We start from the raw sequence: 22,892 nt of genomic DNA, 5'->3' as shown, positions 1-22,892 counted from the left end.
CGGACAACGCCAGACCCGAAGTGGATTTCAATGTACTGCAGTTCATCCTTCGTAGGGACATGATGTCCCTCAACAAATAGGTTGTTCCGAAATCGTGTCTGGAGAGTCAGCTAATTTCAGTTAATGTTTGTAGATGTGATATCTACCGCTTGCATACCAGCAGTAACTATCTTAGTTGTATAGGACGCGTTGCTTGTCACATAGTAGAATGTAGAACTGGATAAAAATATAAGAATTTAAAAATCGAGGCATAGCCAGTAGATTGCACTGTGGCCCAAATGGTTAGGTCGTCAGTATTGCACACTTCATGCGTGCGATGACCTGGGTTCGCGACTATGTAGGAGCACGTCACTAATGAGATGCAGTACACCGAAACCCATTTGGATCTGGCGTTGTCGATGCAATTGCTCGATTCTATCTAATTCTGGGTTCTAACTTTATCGTGAAAAGTGTACGTGAACGGGTATTTATATATTCATCTATAATATCCTCTTAATGTCTAATATATATATATATATATATATATATATATATATATATATATTTTATCATAGAAACACTATACTCCTTTTTACACTACACTTTATATACTACACTCCTCCTTTATCTTAGAATTCAATATAGTTCCCCTTAACAACAAACATCAATAATTTTATGTGTTTATTTCGTTCCTGATGATTCCCTCACTAGGCGTCACATCCCCATTATGTTACCTAGCACCTTCTCTACTCTTCTGATGAGAAGCATTAGACTTCGAAATACCTTGGTATAAAGAATCCCCTTTATCCTCCAACTAAATGTATGTATATCCTTATTAAATAAATGACTCATTCTATATTTTATAATATATAGTATTTGTGAATTCATTTTCCACTCCTATTGTCTCCTGTATAAGCTCCATTGAAATTTGTGGAGCTTTATATTATCCAGATAAGTCTCCTCTTATAGAATTGAATTATTCCAACAGGATAATGCTGCAATCCACACTGCAAGACGGATCTTCAGCTTTCTACAAGAAAATGAGTCCATTTCTTGGGACATCCTGAATGCTCACCGGACTTGAACCCAATTGAAAATGTTTGGGGATGGATGACAAGATAGGTTTATCGAAATGGCAAACAATATTCAACAAAAAATGAACTTTGTGAAGCCATTTTCAGAAACTGGAGCAGGATCCCCCGCACCTTAATGGAAACCCTTATTTCTAGCATGCCCCAAAGAATTTTTGAAGTCATCAAAACAGTGGAGGTAAGACTCATTATTAAGTTGTATTGTTGAATATTTTCATACACTTTTCATACACTTTTTGTACAATTTAATAGAATTTTTGACCCTGGTCTTATAATTTTGATCATGTGTAAAAAGCCTAATTTAATAAAAATGTAAATTTTAAAAATAAATCTTTGGAATGTAGCCTTTTAGATTATAGTATTGGTAACCTTAAGTCGGAAAAGTTTAAAATCTTAAAAGTTTTTTTAAAAAGCTTTTCAAGTGGTCTTAAATTTTTGATCAGTAGTGTATAATATATATAGGGTTTGTATTACTGTACACATAGAATCGAAAAAGTTGTCAAAAAACAAATATATAACAAATAAATGTTATCAAAGGCAAGATAAGTTACTTTTCTACCAAACTTGATATATTTTTTGTGTTTTTATTCAATGTAACATATTTATTCAGCTCGAAAAACATGCAGTGTTTACCGATGTATTGGACAATTCAAAATGGCGGCCGACTCTCTCTTAAACACGGTAAGTTCGAGAAAAGGTGTTATAAATAATAAACTAGACAAAATACTATTAAAAAACACCGAATATACGTAAACCTATGTCACAGTAATATATATTGAGCGAATTTCTAACAGTATTTTGTCTAGTTTATTATTTATAACACCTTTTCCCGAACTTTACGTGTTTAAGAGAGAGTCGGCCACCATTTTGAATTTTCCAATACATCGGTAAACACTGCATGTTTTTCGAGCTGAATAAACATGTTACATTGAATAAAAACACAAAAAATATATCCAGTTTGGTAGAAAAGTAACTTATCTTGCCTTTGATAACATTTATTTGTTATATATTTTTGTTTTTTTGACAACTTTTTCGAATCTATGTGTACAGTAATACAAACCCTATATATATATATATATATATATATATATATATATATATATATATATATATATATATATATATATATATATATTATACACTACTGATATATATATATATATTATACACTACTGATATATATACATATATATTATACACTACTGATATATATATATATATATATATATATATATATATATATATATATATTATACACTACTGATATATATATAAAAATATATAATATATATATAATATATATATATAATATATATATATATAATATATTATATATATAATATATATATAATATATATATATAAAATATATATATATAATATATATATATATATATATATATATATATATATATAAATAATATATATATATATATATAATATATATATATAAAATATATATATATATAAAAAAAAGACTTATCAATTCACATCTAATATAATAATGAATATTAATATTGTGGAGATAAATATGAGAAGCTAGAATTATCTGCCCTTAATGATTTGAGTAATCAGTCAGTAGCACGACGAAACGAACATGGCGACTTTAAACGTGATTACGACGGTCGCGTTATGTCTTTGCTTTTGTGCACTTACATGGAAAGATGTGACGTTATCCCAACAAGAACCGACAGTCCAGAAAGATATAAAATCTCTGAAATTAACGAAATTTGCGGGTCCCACTATTAAGTTTATGTTTTGGTAAGTAATATTTCTCTTTGGTGAGTGCGATGTGAGGTTCTTCATTTTTTTTTTCTTTTTTTTTTTACTCTATTGAGAACAACTGTAAAGAGGAAGCATAACAAGGAAAACGTTATTAGCTAACAATCATGTGATGATTTAAATTTGATTTCAATCTATAAGCGATCGCACAAACCTATATTGTTAAATATTTTTGTATATTAAACATTTTTAAAGATAGGGGACAACTTAAAAAATAAGGGTACTTATGTTAACGTGCTGAAATAGTAACGTTATTTAGAAAGCCATTCTTAATATAGGGAGAAGATGGTGTTTTGTAACTATTCTGTACTTTTACGTAATTTAATAAAAAGGATATTGTAAAACTTGAATTTAACTTAAAAATATGATGCTAATGCACTTATTGATCCGCGCTATTTTTTAAATCGTATTTCCAAGTTTAATTTAAAAAAAAACATAAAACTTTGTTTGTTTGTTTGTTTTTTATTCAATTGTAAGGTTAAAGTACAGAATAGGTACAAAACACCCTTCTCTCCCCATGTTAAGAATGACTGTTTAAATAATAATGTTATTTCAGCACGGATCAATAAGTGCCCGAGTACCAAAAAAAAAAAAAAATAGCACGGTGACATGAGTGTCTGTATAAGCGTGAAAATAAGTTCTAAATTTTTGTTTTTCTTTCCGTCGAAAAGTTCAATGAAAAAAAAAGACAATAAGTGACTCGATGTTTATGGCTAAATATTTAAATTTATTTTTCACTTGTGCGTTATAAAATGAAAAATAGGTGCTAATGCAGAGAGTGTGATCCAGTAATCCACACTATTTTTTTAAATCATATTTCCAAGTTTAATTAAAGCTTTTTTTTTATTTTTTTTTTTATTCAATTGTAAGGTTGAAGTATAGAATAGGTACAAAACACCTTCCCCTCCCCATGTTAAAAATGGCATTTTAAATAATAACGTTATTTACGTCCGGATCACTACCGAAAAATAATTTTCCGTAATTGCTTTCCACAAATTATAACTATTGTGTACGTTTTCAGCGTCCCAAATTCTCCTTTTTAATAGATTTTATTTTATTCGATTTGTAGTCTTAAAATTACATTGCAATTTATGATGTACCTATTTACTATGCCTCCCCACGGGACAGAGTTAGACACCAGGGTCGTTTTTTAACGTGGAGAAAAGGTACAAAAATAAAAATTGTCTCAGTCGTGAAGGATTTCTCCTCCACTGAAAGTTAATTGTTTCATATATATATATATATATATATATATATATATATATATATATATAAAGGGTGCTTATGTATTTATGTTACTGCGCTATTTTTAATAGTATTTCCGGTAAATTTTTATTTGGTTTTCAGCTTAACATTTTCCTTTAAAATGACGACTTTTATAGGTAAAAATTTACCGTAGTTTTAAGTTAAATTCAATTTTTACGATATTTTCATTTATTTTTTTTTTAATTAAATTGTTAGTTGAAAGTTCAAAATAGTTACAAAACACCCCTTCCCATGTTAAGAATGGGTTTCTAAATAATGTTATTTCAGCGCGTATTCACAAGTACCGTTTTTACTAAAAATATGAAGAGTAAGTCCTTCGACTAAAGTACCTCTCGAGTCTCGACACGCAAAAAAAAAAAAAAAAAAAAAAAAAGTTTATGTGATTACGTGTACCTATTTACTATGCCTCCCCAAGACACCAGATGTGGGGACTCTCCTTCGGATCCGCCTCATTCATTGGGGATAACTTAAGCCCCCCCCACACACACACACATGTACACAATGGTTATATATCTGTGAAAGTGTCTGTCTGTGTACATTTCCCTACACAATAACTCAATTTTCAGTCTACAGACTCGAAATTTGATATACAGATTTGGGAAAATCTTTAATCGGTTTTCGGCCAGAAATTTGGCTATTAAGGGGTCAATGTTTAACGATTTGACCTTTGAGAACTCTACCAAACTCTTTCGGCAATTTTGGGTCTAAACACTTGAAATTTTGGATATAGGTTCCTTGGACATGGATCTAACTTAACTTGATTTGAGCCCAAAACAAATGTTAAGAGGTCAAATCTTAAAAAAATTTGTCTTACTCGACAGTCATCACACACCTCCAAACACCCGGGCAACGGCAACGCCGCCGGGCTGTAATGCTAGTTCTTAAAATGTTCATTTTACGTTTAACTGATTGCACACTAAATTCTTTGTGCTTGTTGAGAGAGGCGACAGATTTTTAAGTATGTCATTTTAAGCAAAAAACAATGTCGAATAGTACTATATCCAAAACTTATGAAAATACATCAAGTAGAAAGTTATTTAGTTAAAAGTAATTTTTACCGAAAATTGAAAAAATTGCATTTTTCGTAGAATTTCTTAAGTGGACGCTAAATAGTGTAGAAACAGGGGGCATAATTCAGAAAGCATTTTAGATTACATTGTAATTTTGTCCAACATGTGTAACCTTTAGTGGTAGATTTAAGTTGTTCTAACTTCTTACCATATGAATTTTCGTTATTTTTGGATATAGTACTTCGTACATTTTTTTTTGGTACTTGTACAGTTTAAGCAAGACATTAAAAAATGAAAATATCGAAAAAAAAAAAAAAAAAAAAAAAAGGTTATATTGTATATATCCGTTTTGAACTGAAGATCTCCGAAAAAATTTTCACTTAATTATTTGATCGAGTAGTTTTTTGGGTTTTTTTGTGGGGGGGGGGGGGTTACAGCGGAAAAACACGTTTTTATGACAGCACGTTCAAGAAGGCACCTTCAAACATCTTGGAATCTTTTAAATTTTTGTTGGGATTTTAGAAACGCCACGGGAAGATAACTCAGTTTAAAACGCTGACACTCCCTCCCCATCTTTAATACTAGCTTTTCTTCCTAAAAATCGAACCTTTTGCTCGGTATCATAACACATTGTTTTTTCGCTGTAAAACAAAAACTACTTGATGAAATTAAGCGAAAAAAATTTTTTCCGGGGAACTTCATTTCCAAACGGATACGTACAACATAAACTTTTTTCGATATTTTCATTTTTTTTTAATGTCTTGATTAAACTATACAAGTACCATTTTTATTTTTTTATTACCTCTCTCAAGAAGCACTTTTTAAAACTCGTAATCGCCTAAAAATAGAATCTCATTTTAGGTGATTTAGCTGAGAGTTCTCACCGACAAATTTACATATATATTCACCAAGTTTTAAATTTCAATTTATCATCATTCCTTGTAACTGAATTAGGATTACTTAAATGCCCTCTTCTCTTTGAGTTAATCAAATAAAACGGTCAATTCGCTTAAACGAATCGATATTAAATCAAATCTTTGAATATTTTTGTTTTGGTTAATTTTTATGACGTGCCCCAGCGTATTATAAACACACCCAACCTCCCCATGTTAAGAGCGGATTTCGGAATAAACATCCCTGACCTCGAAAGCCGTTCTTAACATGGGGTGGTTGCTGGTTGGGGTGTTTATAATACGCTAGGGAGGGCACGTCATAATTTGCGTTTTCCTCGTTTCTACACCTCTAATCACAGTTTACTATAAATCTAATCTTTTGAAATAGAAAATTTGTTGCGCTGAAAACGTACACAACAACACAACCCTTTTATCCTTGGGGGCACCTTTGTGGCCTTCGGGCCCAGATCAAAGTGTAGTATCTGTTCCGGCAGATGCTGCAAGCAAAGACCATTGCCCTTGTGGCAATCTTCTGGTCCATGTAGGGGCAACCCTATTTGGGCCAGCTGGCAAATCACTATCCAGCTCCCATTTCCCACCTCTCGGGAGCTGGTTCCCTTTTCCCTTTCCTTTCCCCCTCCCCTTCTCTCTCCCCATCAAAAAACGGCCTTATGCCTAATTTGCTCAGTGGGGAAGCAAATAAATACAACCCTTTCATCCTTGATTGTAATAATCTGATTATTATCATAAATGAACTTCGTACTTGGATTATTTTCTTAAATTCTTTATTTTAACTATAATCTGTATGTGTTTTTAATACGTGTAGGATTAGTATATAGCTAACATTTAAAAACGAAAAAAAAAGTGCCTATTATTAAGATAATCGGCAACTCGATTCTTTTTAATATATTGTTTTAAATAAAAACAATTGTAATATCAAATAGTAATATACCCAAAAATTACGAAAATTCATAAAATAGAATTTTTTTTTTTAAAGGTCTACTGCTATAAGGTTAAAATGGAGTGATACTAGGGGGGAGAAAATTGGGATTGGCCTGCAAAAAGTGCCTGGGTGGCCCCGTTGGCCTTCTCTAGTAAGGGTGCCTCAAGCGATTGACCGTAAACTGATCCCTTCTCAAAGAGAGAAATCAAAGCCTGGGAAAGTGGGCCTCTTAGAACTGCACAGGAACGACATTAGGTATTTCTGCAGTTTATCGCCGAAAATGGAGATGCCATTTTTTTTTTTTTTTTTTTTTTTTTCGGGCACCTGTTGTTAAAATCAGTATTTTAAACTATGACCGAAGTAGAAAATAAATAACAAAAAAATTATAAAATTGTTTTATTAAAATTATACTTTCTTACGCAGACTTTTCAATAAATGTCTTTACAATTATATTTTGATAGATTTTTATACAATGTTTTGATTTTCAAACGGCGTTCACCCAGTTTAAACAATGAATGTTATTTTCATTTTCTGTTTTTAGTAATATATATATATACACACACACACACGTTTCATGAAAAGTTTTCCCGTTTTCATTAATTAAATCGAAACATTTCCAATTAAACAATTACGGATATATGTTCTCTTTCACTTTCTTTATTTACTTTTTTCCTAGTTCTTTCCAGAAGTAATTAATATCTAGTTTAATTTTTTGTTGTTGTTTATTTCCTACTTCGGTCATCGTTTAAAATACTGATTTCTCCCTCTTATTCTAAGTGCCCGAAAAAAGTAGCATCTCCATTCTCGGCGATAAACTGTAGAAGTAGCCAGATTTACTCCGCAATCAATAGAAACTAGGTCATTACTAAAATTTACGTTCAGAGTTATGTCCCCTGTGTATGAAATCGTCACCGTCTACTTTATAATGTATATAAAAAGATACGATTTTATCCAATTTTCCAAAGATATTACTTTTAACTATAACTAACTTTCTATGCAAGTCCCCACACTTTAAACTAAGTCAAGCGCTAGTCAAAGCAAAAGAGGAGATAACAACTGTGTGTAAGCCTTATGGCCTACCGTAAGTGAGGTAATATTACGTAACAAATTGCAGAAAGAAATTATATTTTTAGCAAAATGCACAGTTATTTATCAATATTTTTTTTTTTTTTTTTTTTTTTTTTCCCCCTTTTCGTATCGATTCTTCAAAGCATTTCCTATTTAATCCAATATTAGCAATATTGGGCTCACTAAAAGAAAATTATTTGTTTTTCAAAGATTTAAAAGTAGTGTTTTATGTAAAAATAATGAAAATATATACGTTTTTGCTAATCTGAAAGATAATTAACATAGTCAGCGAATTTCACACTTCAAAATATGAAAAATTAAACGCATTCAAAATTCGGATTTTCAACCTTAAAATCTGATACGTGTATTTTTTTTTTTTTTTATCTACAATCCTCACCTTCTCCACAATATAATATATTTTGCTCAGTTTCGGCTGATTATTTTAAGCATATTTGTAACCACAAATAAAGAAGGGGTGTTGTAGGTAATATATATATATATATATATATATATTTCGACTATGGAAAAAAAAAAAATGAGTACACTATTAGCAGTGTCACAAGTCGCCATTAAAAATGCGTGATAAAAACTTGAATAATTAGACTTACTATCTTTCGAAGCTTATAACTACTTGAAAAATGTAATTTTAAACCCTAATTTTTTTTTTTTCAATAAAAGGAGAAAAGACCAAATTTTAATAACAGGTTTAATAGAAAAATATGCAATATTTGTTTTAAATCGGTGTTCTTTAAAAAAGATTTAAAGAAAATCAACGAATTTTAACTTACTTCGAATATAATAAATATATATAAATTCCAAAAAATCACTTATAAAAAATACTAATGAATGGGTACTTCCATTCTTCATTGTTATAAATTCATCCATATTTATATTTTTTATTCCATGTACTTTTAAATAAAATATTTTTTTAAGCAAGGATTCAAAAACACTGCGACTTTAAATTATGTCAGATGGTCACAGAGCAGGGTTATCTCCCTTTCTTCCTGTTGAGAACTACGATGGCCTAAAAGCGCCATAATTAATCTCCTCCTTTCTATTTCTGGCATGTGTTTACTGTTAACAAAAGTTAGTCAATATAGGTCACCGTACTTGAAAAATGATTATATTCACTCATAAGTTTACTTTTCTAAACAAACCCCTCAACAAATTTTCCATTTTTTTTTCTCTTACAGAAATACATGAGTTTTTGATTTAAAATATTTTATTTCTTCTTTATGGAATGAATTTTTTTAAATATCTAAAATAAAACGTTGAATGAAATAGAAAAAATTATAGTAAGTGCTTCATATTTACTAGACAATATTTTCAAAATATGAGGTTCCACTTAAAAAAAAGAAAAAAATCGATGCAGTTTAAAAGAAAAAAAGGTTTTAAACTCTTGACTTTACAGGTAAATTTGCACAAAGCTTTTTTTTTTTTTTTAAATTTTTTATTTTATCTTCAATTTGTGATATGTAAATCTGAGGTGAGAAAATTATTTTCATTTTAATAGACATATCAAAATGGGGGGGGGGGTAAAAAAGTTTGTCTAGAATATTATATTCAGTTTATTGGAAAGAGCATAAAATATCACATTAAACCTGAAAATATCTGAAAATTTGAACCTAGCGAAAAATTTTGATAGATTTTTAAATTGAAAAAATTGAACTCGTAAAATTCAATTCATTTCATTATGTAGAAAAAATGGCTGCATCAGTGAAAATTTCGTATTGATTGGATAATTGATTTTTGGTAGATGTTTTAAAGAGACTTCAAAAATATACTTACTCCTGCCTTCCATTTTGACCATGTCAAAATTTTTCATGTTATTTGGGGGGTTATGTTACCGTGCTGAAATAACTTTATTTAGAAAACCATTCTTATCATGGGGGAGGGTGTTTTGTAATTATTCTCTACTTTCATCTAACAATTTAATTAAAAAAAAGCGTTGCCGTTAAACTTTAAGTGAACTTGTTTTAGAAATAGCATGGTAACATAAGTGCATAAGCAACAACAGTTTAAATTGGTAAATTAACCGACACGACACGCTGACATATTTCTAAAATGGGTGTTTGTTGATATAAAACTTGGAACGAAAAATATGTAAAACGAAAAGAAATTAAGTTCTTAGTGAATAATTGGTAGGGGAAAAAAACGATTTAAAAAAAAAGGCACTTCTGCATATCATTTAGTTTCAAGAACCGCTAACAGATGTCACTTGTCAGCCAAAGAACAGGGGTCGATAACTCTTCCTTTTCTAAAAGTGTATGCAAATAAAAATTATATTTTGCTATATTTTTATGCAATCTGTCTATACAAAAAAAATATTCTTAAACTTTTATAAATGTATCATATTTTTTAATTTGTTTTGCTGTATTTTCTTGTATTTTTTATATACAACCTTACCATAACAAAAACAAATAATTCTAAAAACAATGTTTCATGTTTTTATCATATTTATTTTATTTTCAGTTATGAATCGTTCATTGAAAAGAATACATTAAAATTATATTTTGATACATTTTTTATATAATAAATGTTTCGATTTTCATATTTTTTGTATTTATTTTAGATATTTTTTGCGTTATCGTAAACACTTGTTTATATGTGAGATTCACATAATGGCCACTAGACACCAGTCTCTTTCAAAAACGGGTTGATAACTCGTCTTTGTTGTTAATGTCATTCACATGCAGAAGTGCCAAAAAAATGTTAATGTCACTAAATGGGTTTGTGGGTGATATGAGAAAATGTCTATACATTAAAATGTGTATCTTAAACATTTTTACATAATGAGTCAGTTCAAGTTAAACTTTAATTTATTTTACCCATCTAAACTCCAGAAATGCATGATTAAAATGTGTCAGGGCTCTACGGACAAATTTATCTTTAGTTGACCTTTAACAACTAAATGTTTTCGTTTACTAGCTAAATAGAAAAGTTACTAGCCAAGCCAACATGATTTTTAGAATATGACATGGTCGTTCTGTGACGAGTATGTACATCAAAGATTGTAATTTTTAAATACAACAAATTTTATGTCGATACTTGAAGATATCAACATTCTAATTTCTTCAGATATTTTTTTAAACAGCCTTCATTAAAAAAAGTATATTGTTCTATTAAACTTTTATTGTTTAAATAATTTAACTTTTTTGTTGTTCTTACAAAACGAACAAAGTTTAAGATATTTTTCACTCAGTAGTGAGCTTACGAAGATTGTCAGTGAAATAAATACAATCGCCAAAAGGTAAATGTTTCATTATTTCTAGTCGTTACTTTGAAAAATCGCTTGCAAATGCGACTGTTTCACTCGCAATGTACAGCCCTGTGTGTAAACACTGAATAAGTAATAATGATGCCTATCACCTACAATTTCATAGAGCAAGTTGATCTTGTGATCTAAAATCAAGTGAAACGGAATGAACCGAGTGGGCACAAACAGATTCAGCGAAATCGTTTGTTGCATCGCGGGCATTTATTTTACATAAATTATTTTCCATTTTAAATTTAAAACAAAAACTTAAAAATAAGTTTTTTAAAATTATTTTCCTTAGATTTCTTTTTCTTTTTTATTACTTGTAGAAATATTAATAATAGTTGTTTCATTGTCATTTTCTGACTTGTCAGCTTTGCCTTGGTTTGTTCCATTTCATTCACTCTCTTGGTTTAAGATTGTATGGTCGAGACTGCTATTTGCTTTATGGAATTGCTAGTGAAAACCATCTTCATTATAACTCATTCAGTGTTAACACATTTTAATTGTGTATTTTTCGAATTTAGTAAACTTTTTACTCAAAATGACTTGTGTAATGTTTAAGATAACATTTTAATGCCTTCACGAACTTATTTTCTCGTATCACTGACAAAGACCATACCAAAAATGTTTACGACAAATAACTTCTTACCGAGGTAAACGCAACAAAATTAATCTATCGATTCACATAGTTTTGGGCTTTGTAACATGTTTTTATTTTTTATTTTTTTTAAGTGTTTGTTCCCATTTTTATGTCTATCATGTTAGAGGTGCACTGCAGCTGAGATAAGTAGGTCCAGCAGACGAGCCTCGTTCTGAAAAATATGAACACTTCGTTCATGTGAAGTGTGACACCGGTGCTTCGAAAGGTGTATCAGAATTTTGGGGCAAGTCGCCATTGCAAACATTTGATTAAATACTCTCCATGTCTACAAGCTTTATAACAATATGAAAATGTAATTTCAAACCCTAATTTTTATTTCAGTAAAATGAGCGAAGACCAAATTTTAAAATCATAAAAGGTTTAACTTAATCGAAAAATATACTATATATATATATATATATATATATATTACTTTAAAAAACTTTTTTTTTTTTTTTTTTCATCGGTTTTCTTTAAAAAAGATTTCACGAAAATCAACAAATTTAATTTCATTGAAATCTAATAAATATATATAACTGCCAAAAAATAACTTGCCTGTTAAAAATTACTAAGCTATGGGTGCTTCTATTCTTAATGTATAAGAATTTGTCCATATTTATATATTATATTCCATGTATTTTTTAAATAACAGGATTTTTAAACAAAGAGTCAAGGAAAAACGTTTTTTCCGGCAAATGTTATCCGCCATTCGCAAAACCGGAAGTTTGTCGATTTCTTATATACGGAACCAGCGAAGTGACAAAAATAATTATTTCAAAAACGTAAAAACAACACCTTAGTAATCTGGATAGTAACTATATGAATAAACAAACATTTAATGTAATAATAATGAACAAAAACACTTTTTTCTTTTTTTTACTATAAGCATATTTTATTCGGTTTTGCATAAAATAAATGAATATTTATGTATATAAGTGGTCAGTATGTGCTACCATAATTGAAAAATATCAGCATTTCATTCATGTATTCTGGCCAATTACAAAAAATTCGCTCTACTAAATTTCTATTTTTTTTTTTTATTCTCTTAAAGAAATACATGAATTTGATTTAATATATTTTAATTCTTTATCAAGTGAGTTTTTTTTTTTTTTTTAATATCTACAAAAAGAAAACATTGAATGAAATAGAAAAAATTGTCGTCAGCGTCCAATATTTACTGGACAATTTAAGCATAACAAACTTCCACTTAAAAAACAAAAAATCAACGTGGTTTAAAAAAAAAAAAAAAAAAGTTTTACACTTTGGACTTTACAGGTAAATTTCCAAAAAACACTTTTTTGTTTTTGAATTAGAATATTTTATTTATTGATCTTTTATCTTCAATTTGTGATATATATAACTTTGAGTAAATTAATTTAAATTCTAATAGACATTTCAAAATGGGGGGGGGTAAAAAAAACGTTTGTCTAAAATATTATATTTGGTTTATTGTAAAGAGCATAAAATTTCACATTAACCCTGAAAATATAAAAATTGAACGAATAGAAAAATTGATAGATTTTTTAAGTTTAAAACTTGAAAAATATTTAACTCGTAAAATTCAATTGATTTCATTACGTAAAAAAAATGACTGCATGAAGGCGCGCCGGCATTTTGTAAACACTGTTTTTTTAAAAAATAATATTTCTATTTTAAACGACTTTAATAGTTTATTTTGGAAGTATATTCCATAAAGAAAATAAACAACTCACTTTAAAGAGAAATTATGCATTCTTTATATTTTATTTGCAGTTTTGTGTTAGGGGTGTCAAAAATTCCCCCCAAATTCTGATACACCTAGTGCTTCTACCATTATTGACCCTTTGAATGATGGATATAGAAAGCATATTGGAAAATTTTCACTTGTTCGTTATGTTTCACTTGTTCGTTATGTTTCACTTGTTCGTTATGTTTCACTTGTTCGTTATGTTTCACTTGTTCGTTTTGTTTCACTTGTTCGTTTTGTTTCACTTGTTCGTTTTGTTTCACTTGTTCGTTTTGTTTCACTTGTTCGTTTTGTTTCACTTGTTCGTTTTGTTTCACTTGTTCGTTTTGTTTCACTTGTTCGTTTTGTTTCACTTGTTCGTTTTGTTTCACTTGTTCGTTTTGTTTCACTTGTTCGTTTTGTTTCACTTGTTCGTTATGTTTCACTTGTTCGTTATGTTTCACTTGTTCGTTATGTTTCACTTGTTCGTTATGTTTCACTTGTTCGTTATGTTTCACTTGTTCGTTATGTTTCACTTGTTCGTTATGTTTCACTTGTTCGTTATGTTTCACTTGTTCGTTATGTTTCACTTGTTCGTTATGTTTCACTTGTTCGTTATGTTTCACTTGTTCGTTATGTTTCACTTGTTCGTTATGTTTCACTTGTTCGTTATGTTTCACTTGTTCGTTATGTTTCACTTGTTCGTTATGTTTCACTTGTTCGTTATGTTTCACTTGTTCGTTATGTTTCACTTGTTCGTTATGTTTCACTTGTTCGTTATGTTTCACTTGTTCGTTATGTTTCACTTGTTCGTTATGTTTCACTTGTTCGTTATGTTTCACTTGTTCGTTATGTTTCACTTGTTCGTTATGTTTCACTTGTTCGTTATGTTTCACTTGTTCGTTATGTTTCACTTGTTCGTTATGTTTCACTTGTTCGTTATGTTTCACTTGTTCGTTATGTTTCACTTGTTCGTTATGTTTCACTTGTTCGTTATGTTTCACTTGTTCGTTATGTTTCACTTGTTCGTTATGTTTATAGTAATAAATGTTCAAAATTTCTTTGAATTTTTTCTTTAATTCTTTGAATTAAAATTTTTTTTTTACTTTTAGCTTAACTTTTATATTTCATTTCGTTTTTTAGTAATAAATGCTTCTCTACATTAAAAACAGGCCTCGTGGGGAGGCAAGGAAATAAGTTATGGCGACTGAAAAAAGCTTTTCGACCATCATAAAAGCATTACAATACATTTAAACCCTGAAGAATTTCCGCCATATGCCCTTGTTGTTCTAAGTTAACTAGCCACTACTTGTGTTTCAAACTCAAAAAAAAAAAAAAAAAAAAAAAAAGCACTATAAAATAGTAAAAACACTAAAGCTTTTTTCGTTTTGGAAGGGAGGTTTCAGGCGCCCCTATTATCTCAAAGAACCACTTATGTAAACACTTTACAATATTTTTCAATAATTATTTAACAAACAAAAAAACCTTTACAATCAATTTTTATTTAAAATTAAGAAATTTTCTAAAATAAAATAATTCACTAAGAACTTAATTTCTTTTCGTTTTACATATTTTTCGTTCCAAGTTTTATATCAACAAACACCCATTTTAGAAATATGTCAGCGTGTCGTGTCGGTTAATTTACCAATTTAAACTGTTGTTGCTTATGCACTTATGTTACCATGCTATTTCTAAAACAAGTTCACTTAAAGTTTAACGGCAGCGCTTTTTTTTAATTAAATTGTTAGATGAAAGTAGAGAATAATTACAAAACACCCTCCCCCATGATAAGAATGGTTTTCTAAATAAAGTTATTTCAGCACGGTAACATAACCCCCCCGAATAACATGAAAAATTTTGACATGGTCAAAATGGAAGGCAGGAGTAAGTATATTTTTGAAGTCTCTTTAAAACATCTACCAAAAATCAATTATCCAATCAATACGAAATTTTCACTGATGCAGCCATTTTTTCTACATAATGAAATGAATTGAATTTTACGAGTTCAATTTTTTCAATTTAAAAAATCTATCAAAATTTTTCGCTAGGTTCAAATTTTCAGATATTTTCAGGTTTAATATGATATTTTATGCTCTTTCCAATAAACTGAAGACAAACTTTTTTACCCCCCCCCCCATTTTGATATGTCTATTAAAATGAAAATAATTTTCTCACCTCAGATTTACATATCACAAATTGAAGATAAAATCTAATTTAAAAAAAAAAAAAAAGCTTTGTGCAAATTTACCTGTAAAGTCAAGAGTTTAAAACCTTTTTTTTCTTTTAAACTGCATCGATTTTTTTTCTTTTTTTTAAGTGGAACCTCATATTTTGAAAATATTGTCTAGTAAATATGAAGCACTTACTATAATTTTTTCTATTTCATTCAATGTTTTATTTTAGATATTTAAAAAAATTCATTCCATAAAGAAGAAATAAAATATTTTAAATCAAAAACTCATGTATTTCTGTAAGAGAAAAAAAAATGGAAAATTTGTTGAGGGGTTTGTTTAGAAAAGTAAACTTATGAGTGAATATAATCATTTTTCAAGTACGGTGACCTATATTGACTAACTTTTGTTAACAGTAAACACATGCCAGAAATAGAAAGGAGGAGATTAATTATGGCGCTTTTAGGCCATCGTAGTTCTCAACAGGAAGAAAGGGAGATAACCCTGCTCTGTGACCATCTGACATAACAATTTAAAGTCGCAGTGTTTTTGAATCCTTGCTTAAAAAAATATTTTATTTAAAAGTACATGGAATATAAAATATAAATATGGATGAATTTATAACAATGAAGAATGGAAGTACCCATTCATTAGTATTTTTTATAAGTGATTTTTTGGAATTTATATATTTTTATTATTCGAAGTAAGTTAAATTTCGTTGATATTCTTTAAATCTTTTTTAAAGAACACCGATTTAAAACAAATATTGCATATTTTTCTATTAAACCTGTTATTAAAATTTGGTCTTTTCTCCTTTTATTGAAAAAAAAAAAATTAGGGTTTAAAATTACATTTTTCAAGTAGTTTTCTAAAATATTTATGTTTACATTTTGCTTTTAAGTGAAATTAATTTTAAAAATATTGTTTATATTCATCTTCATTCAAAAGGGTTACTTTTCGGTAGCTTCACCAGTTGTTAACCTAAATTTTCCGAATGTCAGAACGAGGCTTGTCTGCAGGAGCTACTTATCTCAGCTTCACCAATGTATAAAGTATAACTAAATTTATTTCATTGGCAGCTATCTTTAAAGCTAAAATCTTCAATAAAATTCCTTTTTTTTTTTTCTTCAATTTTAGGTAAGGTACCTTTGGACATTAACCCACCATAGAAAAATAAACCTAAAAAATATGCTTTATTAGTTTTTAAATATTCCCATTTTTAATGTGGTTACTCCAATACTCGTAAAGACTTAGAATCTCTGACATTCCGGCAACAAACTTGTAATTTTTATCTTATTTTTATTTTAAACTAGCTGTACCCTGCCACGCGTTGCTGTGGCTAAATTTGATGTAACGGAATGGGCTCGCGAAAAAAATAAAAATAAAAAAAGGCGAAAATGTAAAAAGTGGTAGTCTTGCAGTACGTAATGGTTTGATTTGTTAGTGTTTTTATTTAATGTAAAATGTTTAATCATCTTGAACAGTGTTTATGGATGTATTTGGAGAAGACAAATCGTCGCGGACTCTGGCGAATATTTGGGTAAATAATTTCAAAACTTTATAAAACAGTGTCAGTGTTTTAGTTTGAACTGACTTTCCCGAACGTAACGTAAGCAACAGCATTTATATGTTTGAACTAAATATATAGCAAATGTAATTTCGTTAATGAAGAAACATTCATAAATGTTAATTTAAACACGTGCAGATTTCTTTAGTAAAGAAAAAGCAATCATATTTTTCTGATCTTAATCGGACCATTATTGGGTTCTTTATTTTGTTTTTGTTTTTCAATTGGAATGCAAGTAATTTCCCGATGTAAATAATAAATTGCTCATAGTTAGATTCCTAGGTTAGAGTAGTCCAAACCGGATCAAAAAACCGAGTAGACGCGCAGTTTGTGTTTATTTTTTGGTTTTCAAGTGTAATGCAAGTAATTTCACGATATCATAGCGTTGTAATTAATTTGTAAAAAAAATGGAATGTTTGTTTTATAAAAAAATGTGTAGTTGAAAGCACTAATAAGTGAAACTCATAGTTAGATTCCTCGGTTGGAGTCATCAAAACCGGAAGAAAAAAAACAAATAGTCTCGCAGTGTGTGTCTTATGGTAAAAAAAAAAATGCAAAACATAACAATCTAATTTTAATCGGACGTTGAGCACATTATTTTTTTGTTTTTTAAGTGAAACGAAAGTAATTTCACGATATTGTTGCATTGTAATAATAAATTGTAACTCAGGAAGTGTTTATTTAATAACTTTTTAGTGAAAAGCAGTAATAAATAAAGCTCATAGTCAGATTCCTCGGTTAGAGTTGCCAAAACCGGAAGTAGTGTGAGTTCTACGGTAAATAAAAAAAGGAAAAAAAGATAATGTTAATCGGACCGTAATATTATTTTATTTATTTATTTTTTTATGGGAGAAAAGCAAAAGAAAGAGAACAAAAAATGGCCTAAATAACCCTTTACGATTCGAAACCGGTGTTTATTCGTACTGTTCCTTGTGGACGCATTTTCAGCAGTGTTAAGTGGGAGCAGGAGTAGAAGGAATGTATTAGAGAAAAGATTTTACAACTTCCATTGATTCTAACCGATTTTGGCAGTGAACTCTCACCGGAAAAAATATAGAAATGTACGGTTATCGAGGAAGTGTAAGGATAATAGGCCTATAGCACACTTTAGATCCTGTGCTGCAGTTTGTGCACATTACATTTGCATGTAATGTCTTGATTTTTAATCCTATTAAGGTCAAACTCACATGTGGAAAAAATGAGTTCATTTTATTTATATATAGAAGAGAAGATAGTGAAGGGATGTTACTTATATTACATTATAGCAGTACTGGTGTCGCCGTGTTTTTCTTTCTATATCAAACTACGGTAGGTCAAAACGCCCACTATATATTGATTGGGGCATTGGGAATAAGCTTCACTCAACACACAAAACGCCGAAAAAATGAACTTTTTGTTCTATCGTACTTTAACTTATTTTGTTTATTAAAAAAAAAAAAAAAAAAAAAAAAACTTATCAAGAATACACGAAAAGTTTGATTTTTATTTGAGTGTCCACGCCAACAATTGGACTAAAATCTAATATGGCACTTAAAAAATACAAGTAAAAAAAATATACTTTCGTTTTAGTTTTTTATAAAATTTAATGCCAGCGGTGATTGTGTAAAAAGAAAGGAAAAACAACTTTTTTTTTTTTTTTTTTTCTTAAAGGAAGTTACGAAACTTTTGAATACTGATGTAACCTTTTTCTAAAGGTTACTGGGTCAGCAGAGCAATTAATTGAAGTAACTTGAGAAAATGAACCATTTTGGACAAAAATGTTCCATTCTGTTTGGAAGCCTGGGGACGGGGAGTGGTAAAATAAAGATAGAAAGATTTTTGCTTTATTAAATGAAATACATAGTATGTGTTTTGTTTATGAGAAATGACCAGTGTTCAATTATGTATGTAAACGTATATATATTTAAAATAATATACATTAGCTTAGTCGTCCATTGATACCTGCGGTTTCATAGCAACTGCTCCATGACACTTAATAGTGTGAGAAATTCCAGTTACAATGCCATTTTCATGTTTTAAGCCGCCTACGCACATTTCTTGTAAGCACCCTGTGATTGTATGGGCCAAGATAATTACAAGGCGCCTTTTTTGTAAACACTCATTTATTTTTTTAGTCTACAAAAACCTCCAGCAGGAGCGAGACTCACCAAAAGTCAGCTCAGAAGAATGCCTTATCGAGAATGGAGCTGCAACAATTTTTTCATGCTTATATCACCTAAATGTTTGAAAAAGGACTTGAAATCTCTACAAGCAGAGACACCTTTATATTGTGCCGAAGATATCCCAATTAGAGGATGGCATCATTTGAAGATTTTCATCGTGTTTATATCACCTAAGTGTTCGAACTTTTTTCAATTCAATTAGGACCCCAAGGGACTTGATTTATCTTTTTTTTTTTTTTTTTTTTTTTTTTTTGCGCTTAAATTAGATATATCAGAATTTAACTTTAAGTACTATGGTATCTGTTCAGTGCGCATTTACCTACAAGTATGGCAAACCACTTATAATTCAATGGCTGTAAGTTTGTTTATTTTTGAAAAAAAAAAAAAATTATAAACAGAACGACTCGTAGAAATCTATCTATATTCTTTTTTCATTTTTAATATACTTTCATAGGAATGTTTCTGCTATATCATAAACTATTTTCTTTACGTCACAAGTGTTACGCTCATACATTAATTCCATAGCTAATATAACATACTGACCCAACAGGTTACGGGTAGTCTAGTATATATAATAAAATTATTATATAAATATATATAAATTCAAGTTTTATATCTTTTTTGTTTATTAAATTGTTAGGTGAAAGTACAGAATAGTTACAAAACACCCGCCAGCCCAGTAACATTAAGTGCATAAGTACTAATAAAGTGATTTTTAATATCCTATTCAGCTAAATCCATAACAAGCGACACTTGAATGAATGGTTTATTTTATTGTGGCTACATCATAATCACATTTTAGCAGATGAAAAATTGGGAGGCAAAAGGGTAAGGAGAACCCTAGTGGTAATGCGAAAGGTATTGTTTGGTCATTAAATTATGAACCAAATTGTTATTGTTTCAATGGCAGCTATCTTAAAGCTGAAAAGTTCAAGATAACCTAAATGTTCCTTAAAACAGATATTTAATCTGCGAAGTAAGTGTTACTGTTCTAATTATTCAATTCTTGCTTTTCTTAGAACACTAGTACAGTCGATAGAAAGTATGCTACAAATGGCTGGCCACCTGTCTTTTAGTTGGCCTTGATATACATATCTATTAAATCAACAATGAAAACTGCTGCTGAATTAAACCTCTCCGCTTCTTTCATTTTATAATCATTGTTGTATGAGCAATAGGTTTTTTTTTTTTTTATATCGGTTTTCTGTACGATTACTGTTTCTACCTCATTTCCGGTTGCTCCTTCATTTTAAATAGATGTTTTAGGGTATCCTTTAGATAAAAGTACAGAATAAGTAAACAGAGCATCCCTCCTTCCTATGTTAGCAAAGGTTTTTCTAAATGTTATTGTTCAAAAAAAAAAAACATTTTTAATATTAGTAAGCAATCGGAATTGAAATGGAAACTGTAATCGTAAAGATAACCTATTTTATTTTATTTTCCGAAAATATATTTTCGTATTTATTCTAACAAGCTAGCTATGGCAAAAAGAAAAGGAGTACAGTTTATGTTTATGCAAATTAAAAATATAATTTTTTTTTTTTTTAACTTATTAAACGTTTTCTAAATTTATGTGTGGGGAAAAAAAATCAGTTATGTTGCACAAAGTATATTTTGATTTTGCATTAATAGTTTTTAGGTTAAACAAAACTTCACTCTGCTATATCTCAAATCAAAAATATTGACCAGTGTTAATCCGTCCCCACATTTGTTATGCTACTCTGACTCTCTTCAAATCACGATCAAGGATTTAACCAATGAAGGGCCAGGCCAAATTTAAAAAAAATAAATAAATAAAAAATAGTCTACTTCAAAAAAAATCTGTTCTAAACAAGTTTTCAGGTTTGTCTAAATAACAAAATATTTGCGTGATAACTATTCAAAGCAGGCTGTTTGTTTCAATTTCAAACTGTTACCATTGATTGTTAATTTGAATCCCATAATCAAAGTCCTTAATTTTGATTGGTGAAGATCATAAAAAGTACTGCTGCAAAAAAGAAATGTCTTTTTACTTTGGGCTGATTTAAGAATTGGTAATATTCTGTATTAGAGAAATTCAGTAATTTCGCCACCATTTTATTTTTCAAGCTATTTTCATGAAACTTGGTACTCTTCTGAAAAATTGTGCTCTTTCTGGTTATTAAATATAGATTTATTGAGAGTAGGTATTTACCTGCCTCCCCACCAAAGAACTCAATCTGGGGTGTAGCTATTGAATGCCTCAAGATACTCCCCTCAAAGAAAAGAAAATATTGAGTAGATATGAATTAATCTCAGAAATAAATCAAAGAAAATTTTTCATATAGATTTTGAATTTCTGTAAAAGATAGGAATTCCATAATCCATTGTCAACCAGAACTTATGCATTTTAGGACCAGTCCAATTTTCAAAATAAACTCTTGATTTACATTTTGTAAATCCTTTCTATTTGATCAAAAATGTACCTCTATTTTCTGAGATGCAGCCATAAATCGTACTCTACATGTAGCTTCCACAATACTAGGAGTCTTGATAAGCAACAACTATATATTCGCCAGTTGAGGGTAATTTGTCATTTCTATTCTGTTTTACTGAAAATTCAAACAATGTAAACAGAAATTAGACTAAATTTTTACCTTGTTTCCACCTTAACATTTTTCTTCAAAATGACTGCTTTTAAAGGTTTTCGGATATGCTGAAAATGAATATCACATTTAAATTTTTAATTTGCAATGTCATTTATGTTATCGCTGGTGGCCATCTTGGTACGCGCAAGTGCACAAACTCAACCCCGAGAAACTATGCGCAAACGCACATACCAAGATGGCCACCAGCAATTACATAAGAAATGACATTGGTTAATATCCGGAAAGCTACTTATTTGTGGAAAATTTAAATGCGATATTCGTTTTCAGCATACCTGAAAACCTAAATAGGTAGTCATTTTAAAGAAAAATGTTATGGTGGAAACAAGGTAAAAATTTACCATTTCTAGTTGAATTTTCATTAAAACAACAGAATAGAAGTGACATAAACAAACAAAAAAATCAACACTTATATAAAAAATGAATCACAATAAAATTCTTTATCAAACCGCCTAATTTTTACGTCTGGAAACCAAATATTTTTTTAAAAGTAATTTTAAAAACAGTGAGAACAGACACCTGTCAAGGGCCGACATTATTTTAAAACCCTAACCCTTGACTTTTTTTTTTTTTTTATGTATTTATTTCTGTGACACTTAAAAGTTAGTTGGTTTGATAGAGAATTTCATTGTAATAAGTTTGAACTGTCCCCCCCCCCCACACTTTTTTATGATTTCTCTGTTATTTTACCGCACCGAGATAATGTTTGTGAAAATTTATCTAATATTGAAAA

At 29.4% G+C, this 22,892-nt stretch overlaps 1 protein-coding gene across 1 annotated transcript in view; it reads left to right on the top strand.

The window, feature by feature from the left end:
• Nucleotides 1-2,625: 2,625 nt before the first annotated feature.
• Nucleotides 2,626-22,892, top strand: part of LOC145296819 (thioredoxin reductase-like selenoprotein T) — a 48,217-nt gene continuing 27,950 nt past the window's right edge. Inside the window, exon 1 of the mRNA XM_080142905.1 lies at nucleotides 2,626-2,830. Within this exon, the coding sequence (XP_079999031.1) occupies nucleotides 2,667-2,830 (164 nt within the window). The 5' untranslated portion in view covers nucleotides 2,626-2,666. The remainder of the gene's footprint in view (nucleotides 2,831-22,892) is intronic.

This window comes from Euprymna scolopes, chromosome 17 (assembly GCF_053919585.1).
Source record: "Euprymna scolopes isolate OS-2025 chromosome 17, ASM5391958v1, whole genome shotgun sequence".
NCBI lineage: Eukaryota > Metazoa > Mollusca > Cephalopoda > Sepiida > Sepiolidae > Euprymna > Euprymna scolopes.
Note: the sequence above shows the minus strand (reverse complement) of the source record. Positions and strands in the feature narration are given on the sequence as shown.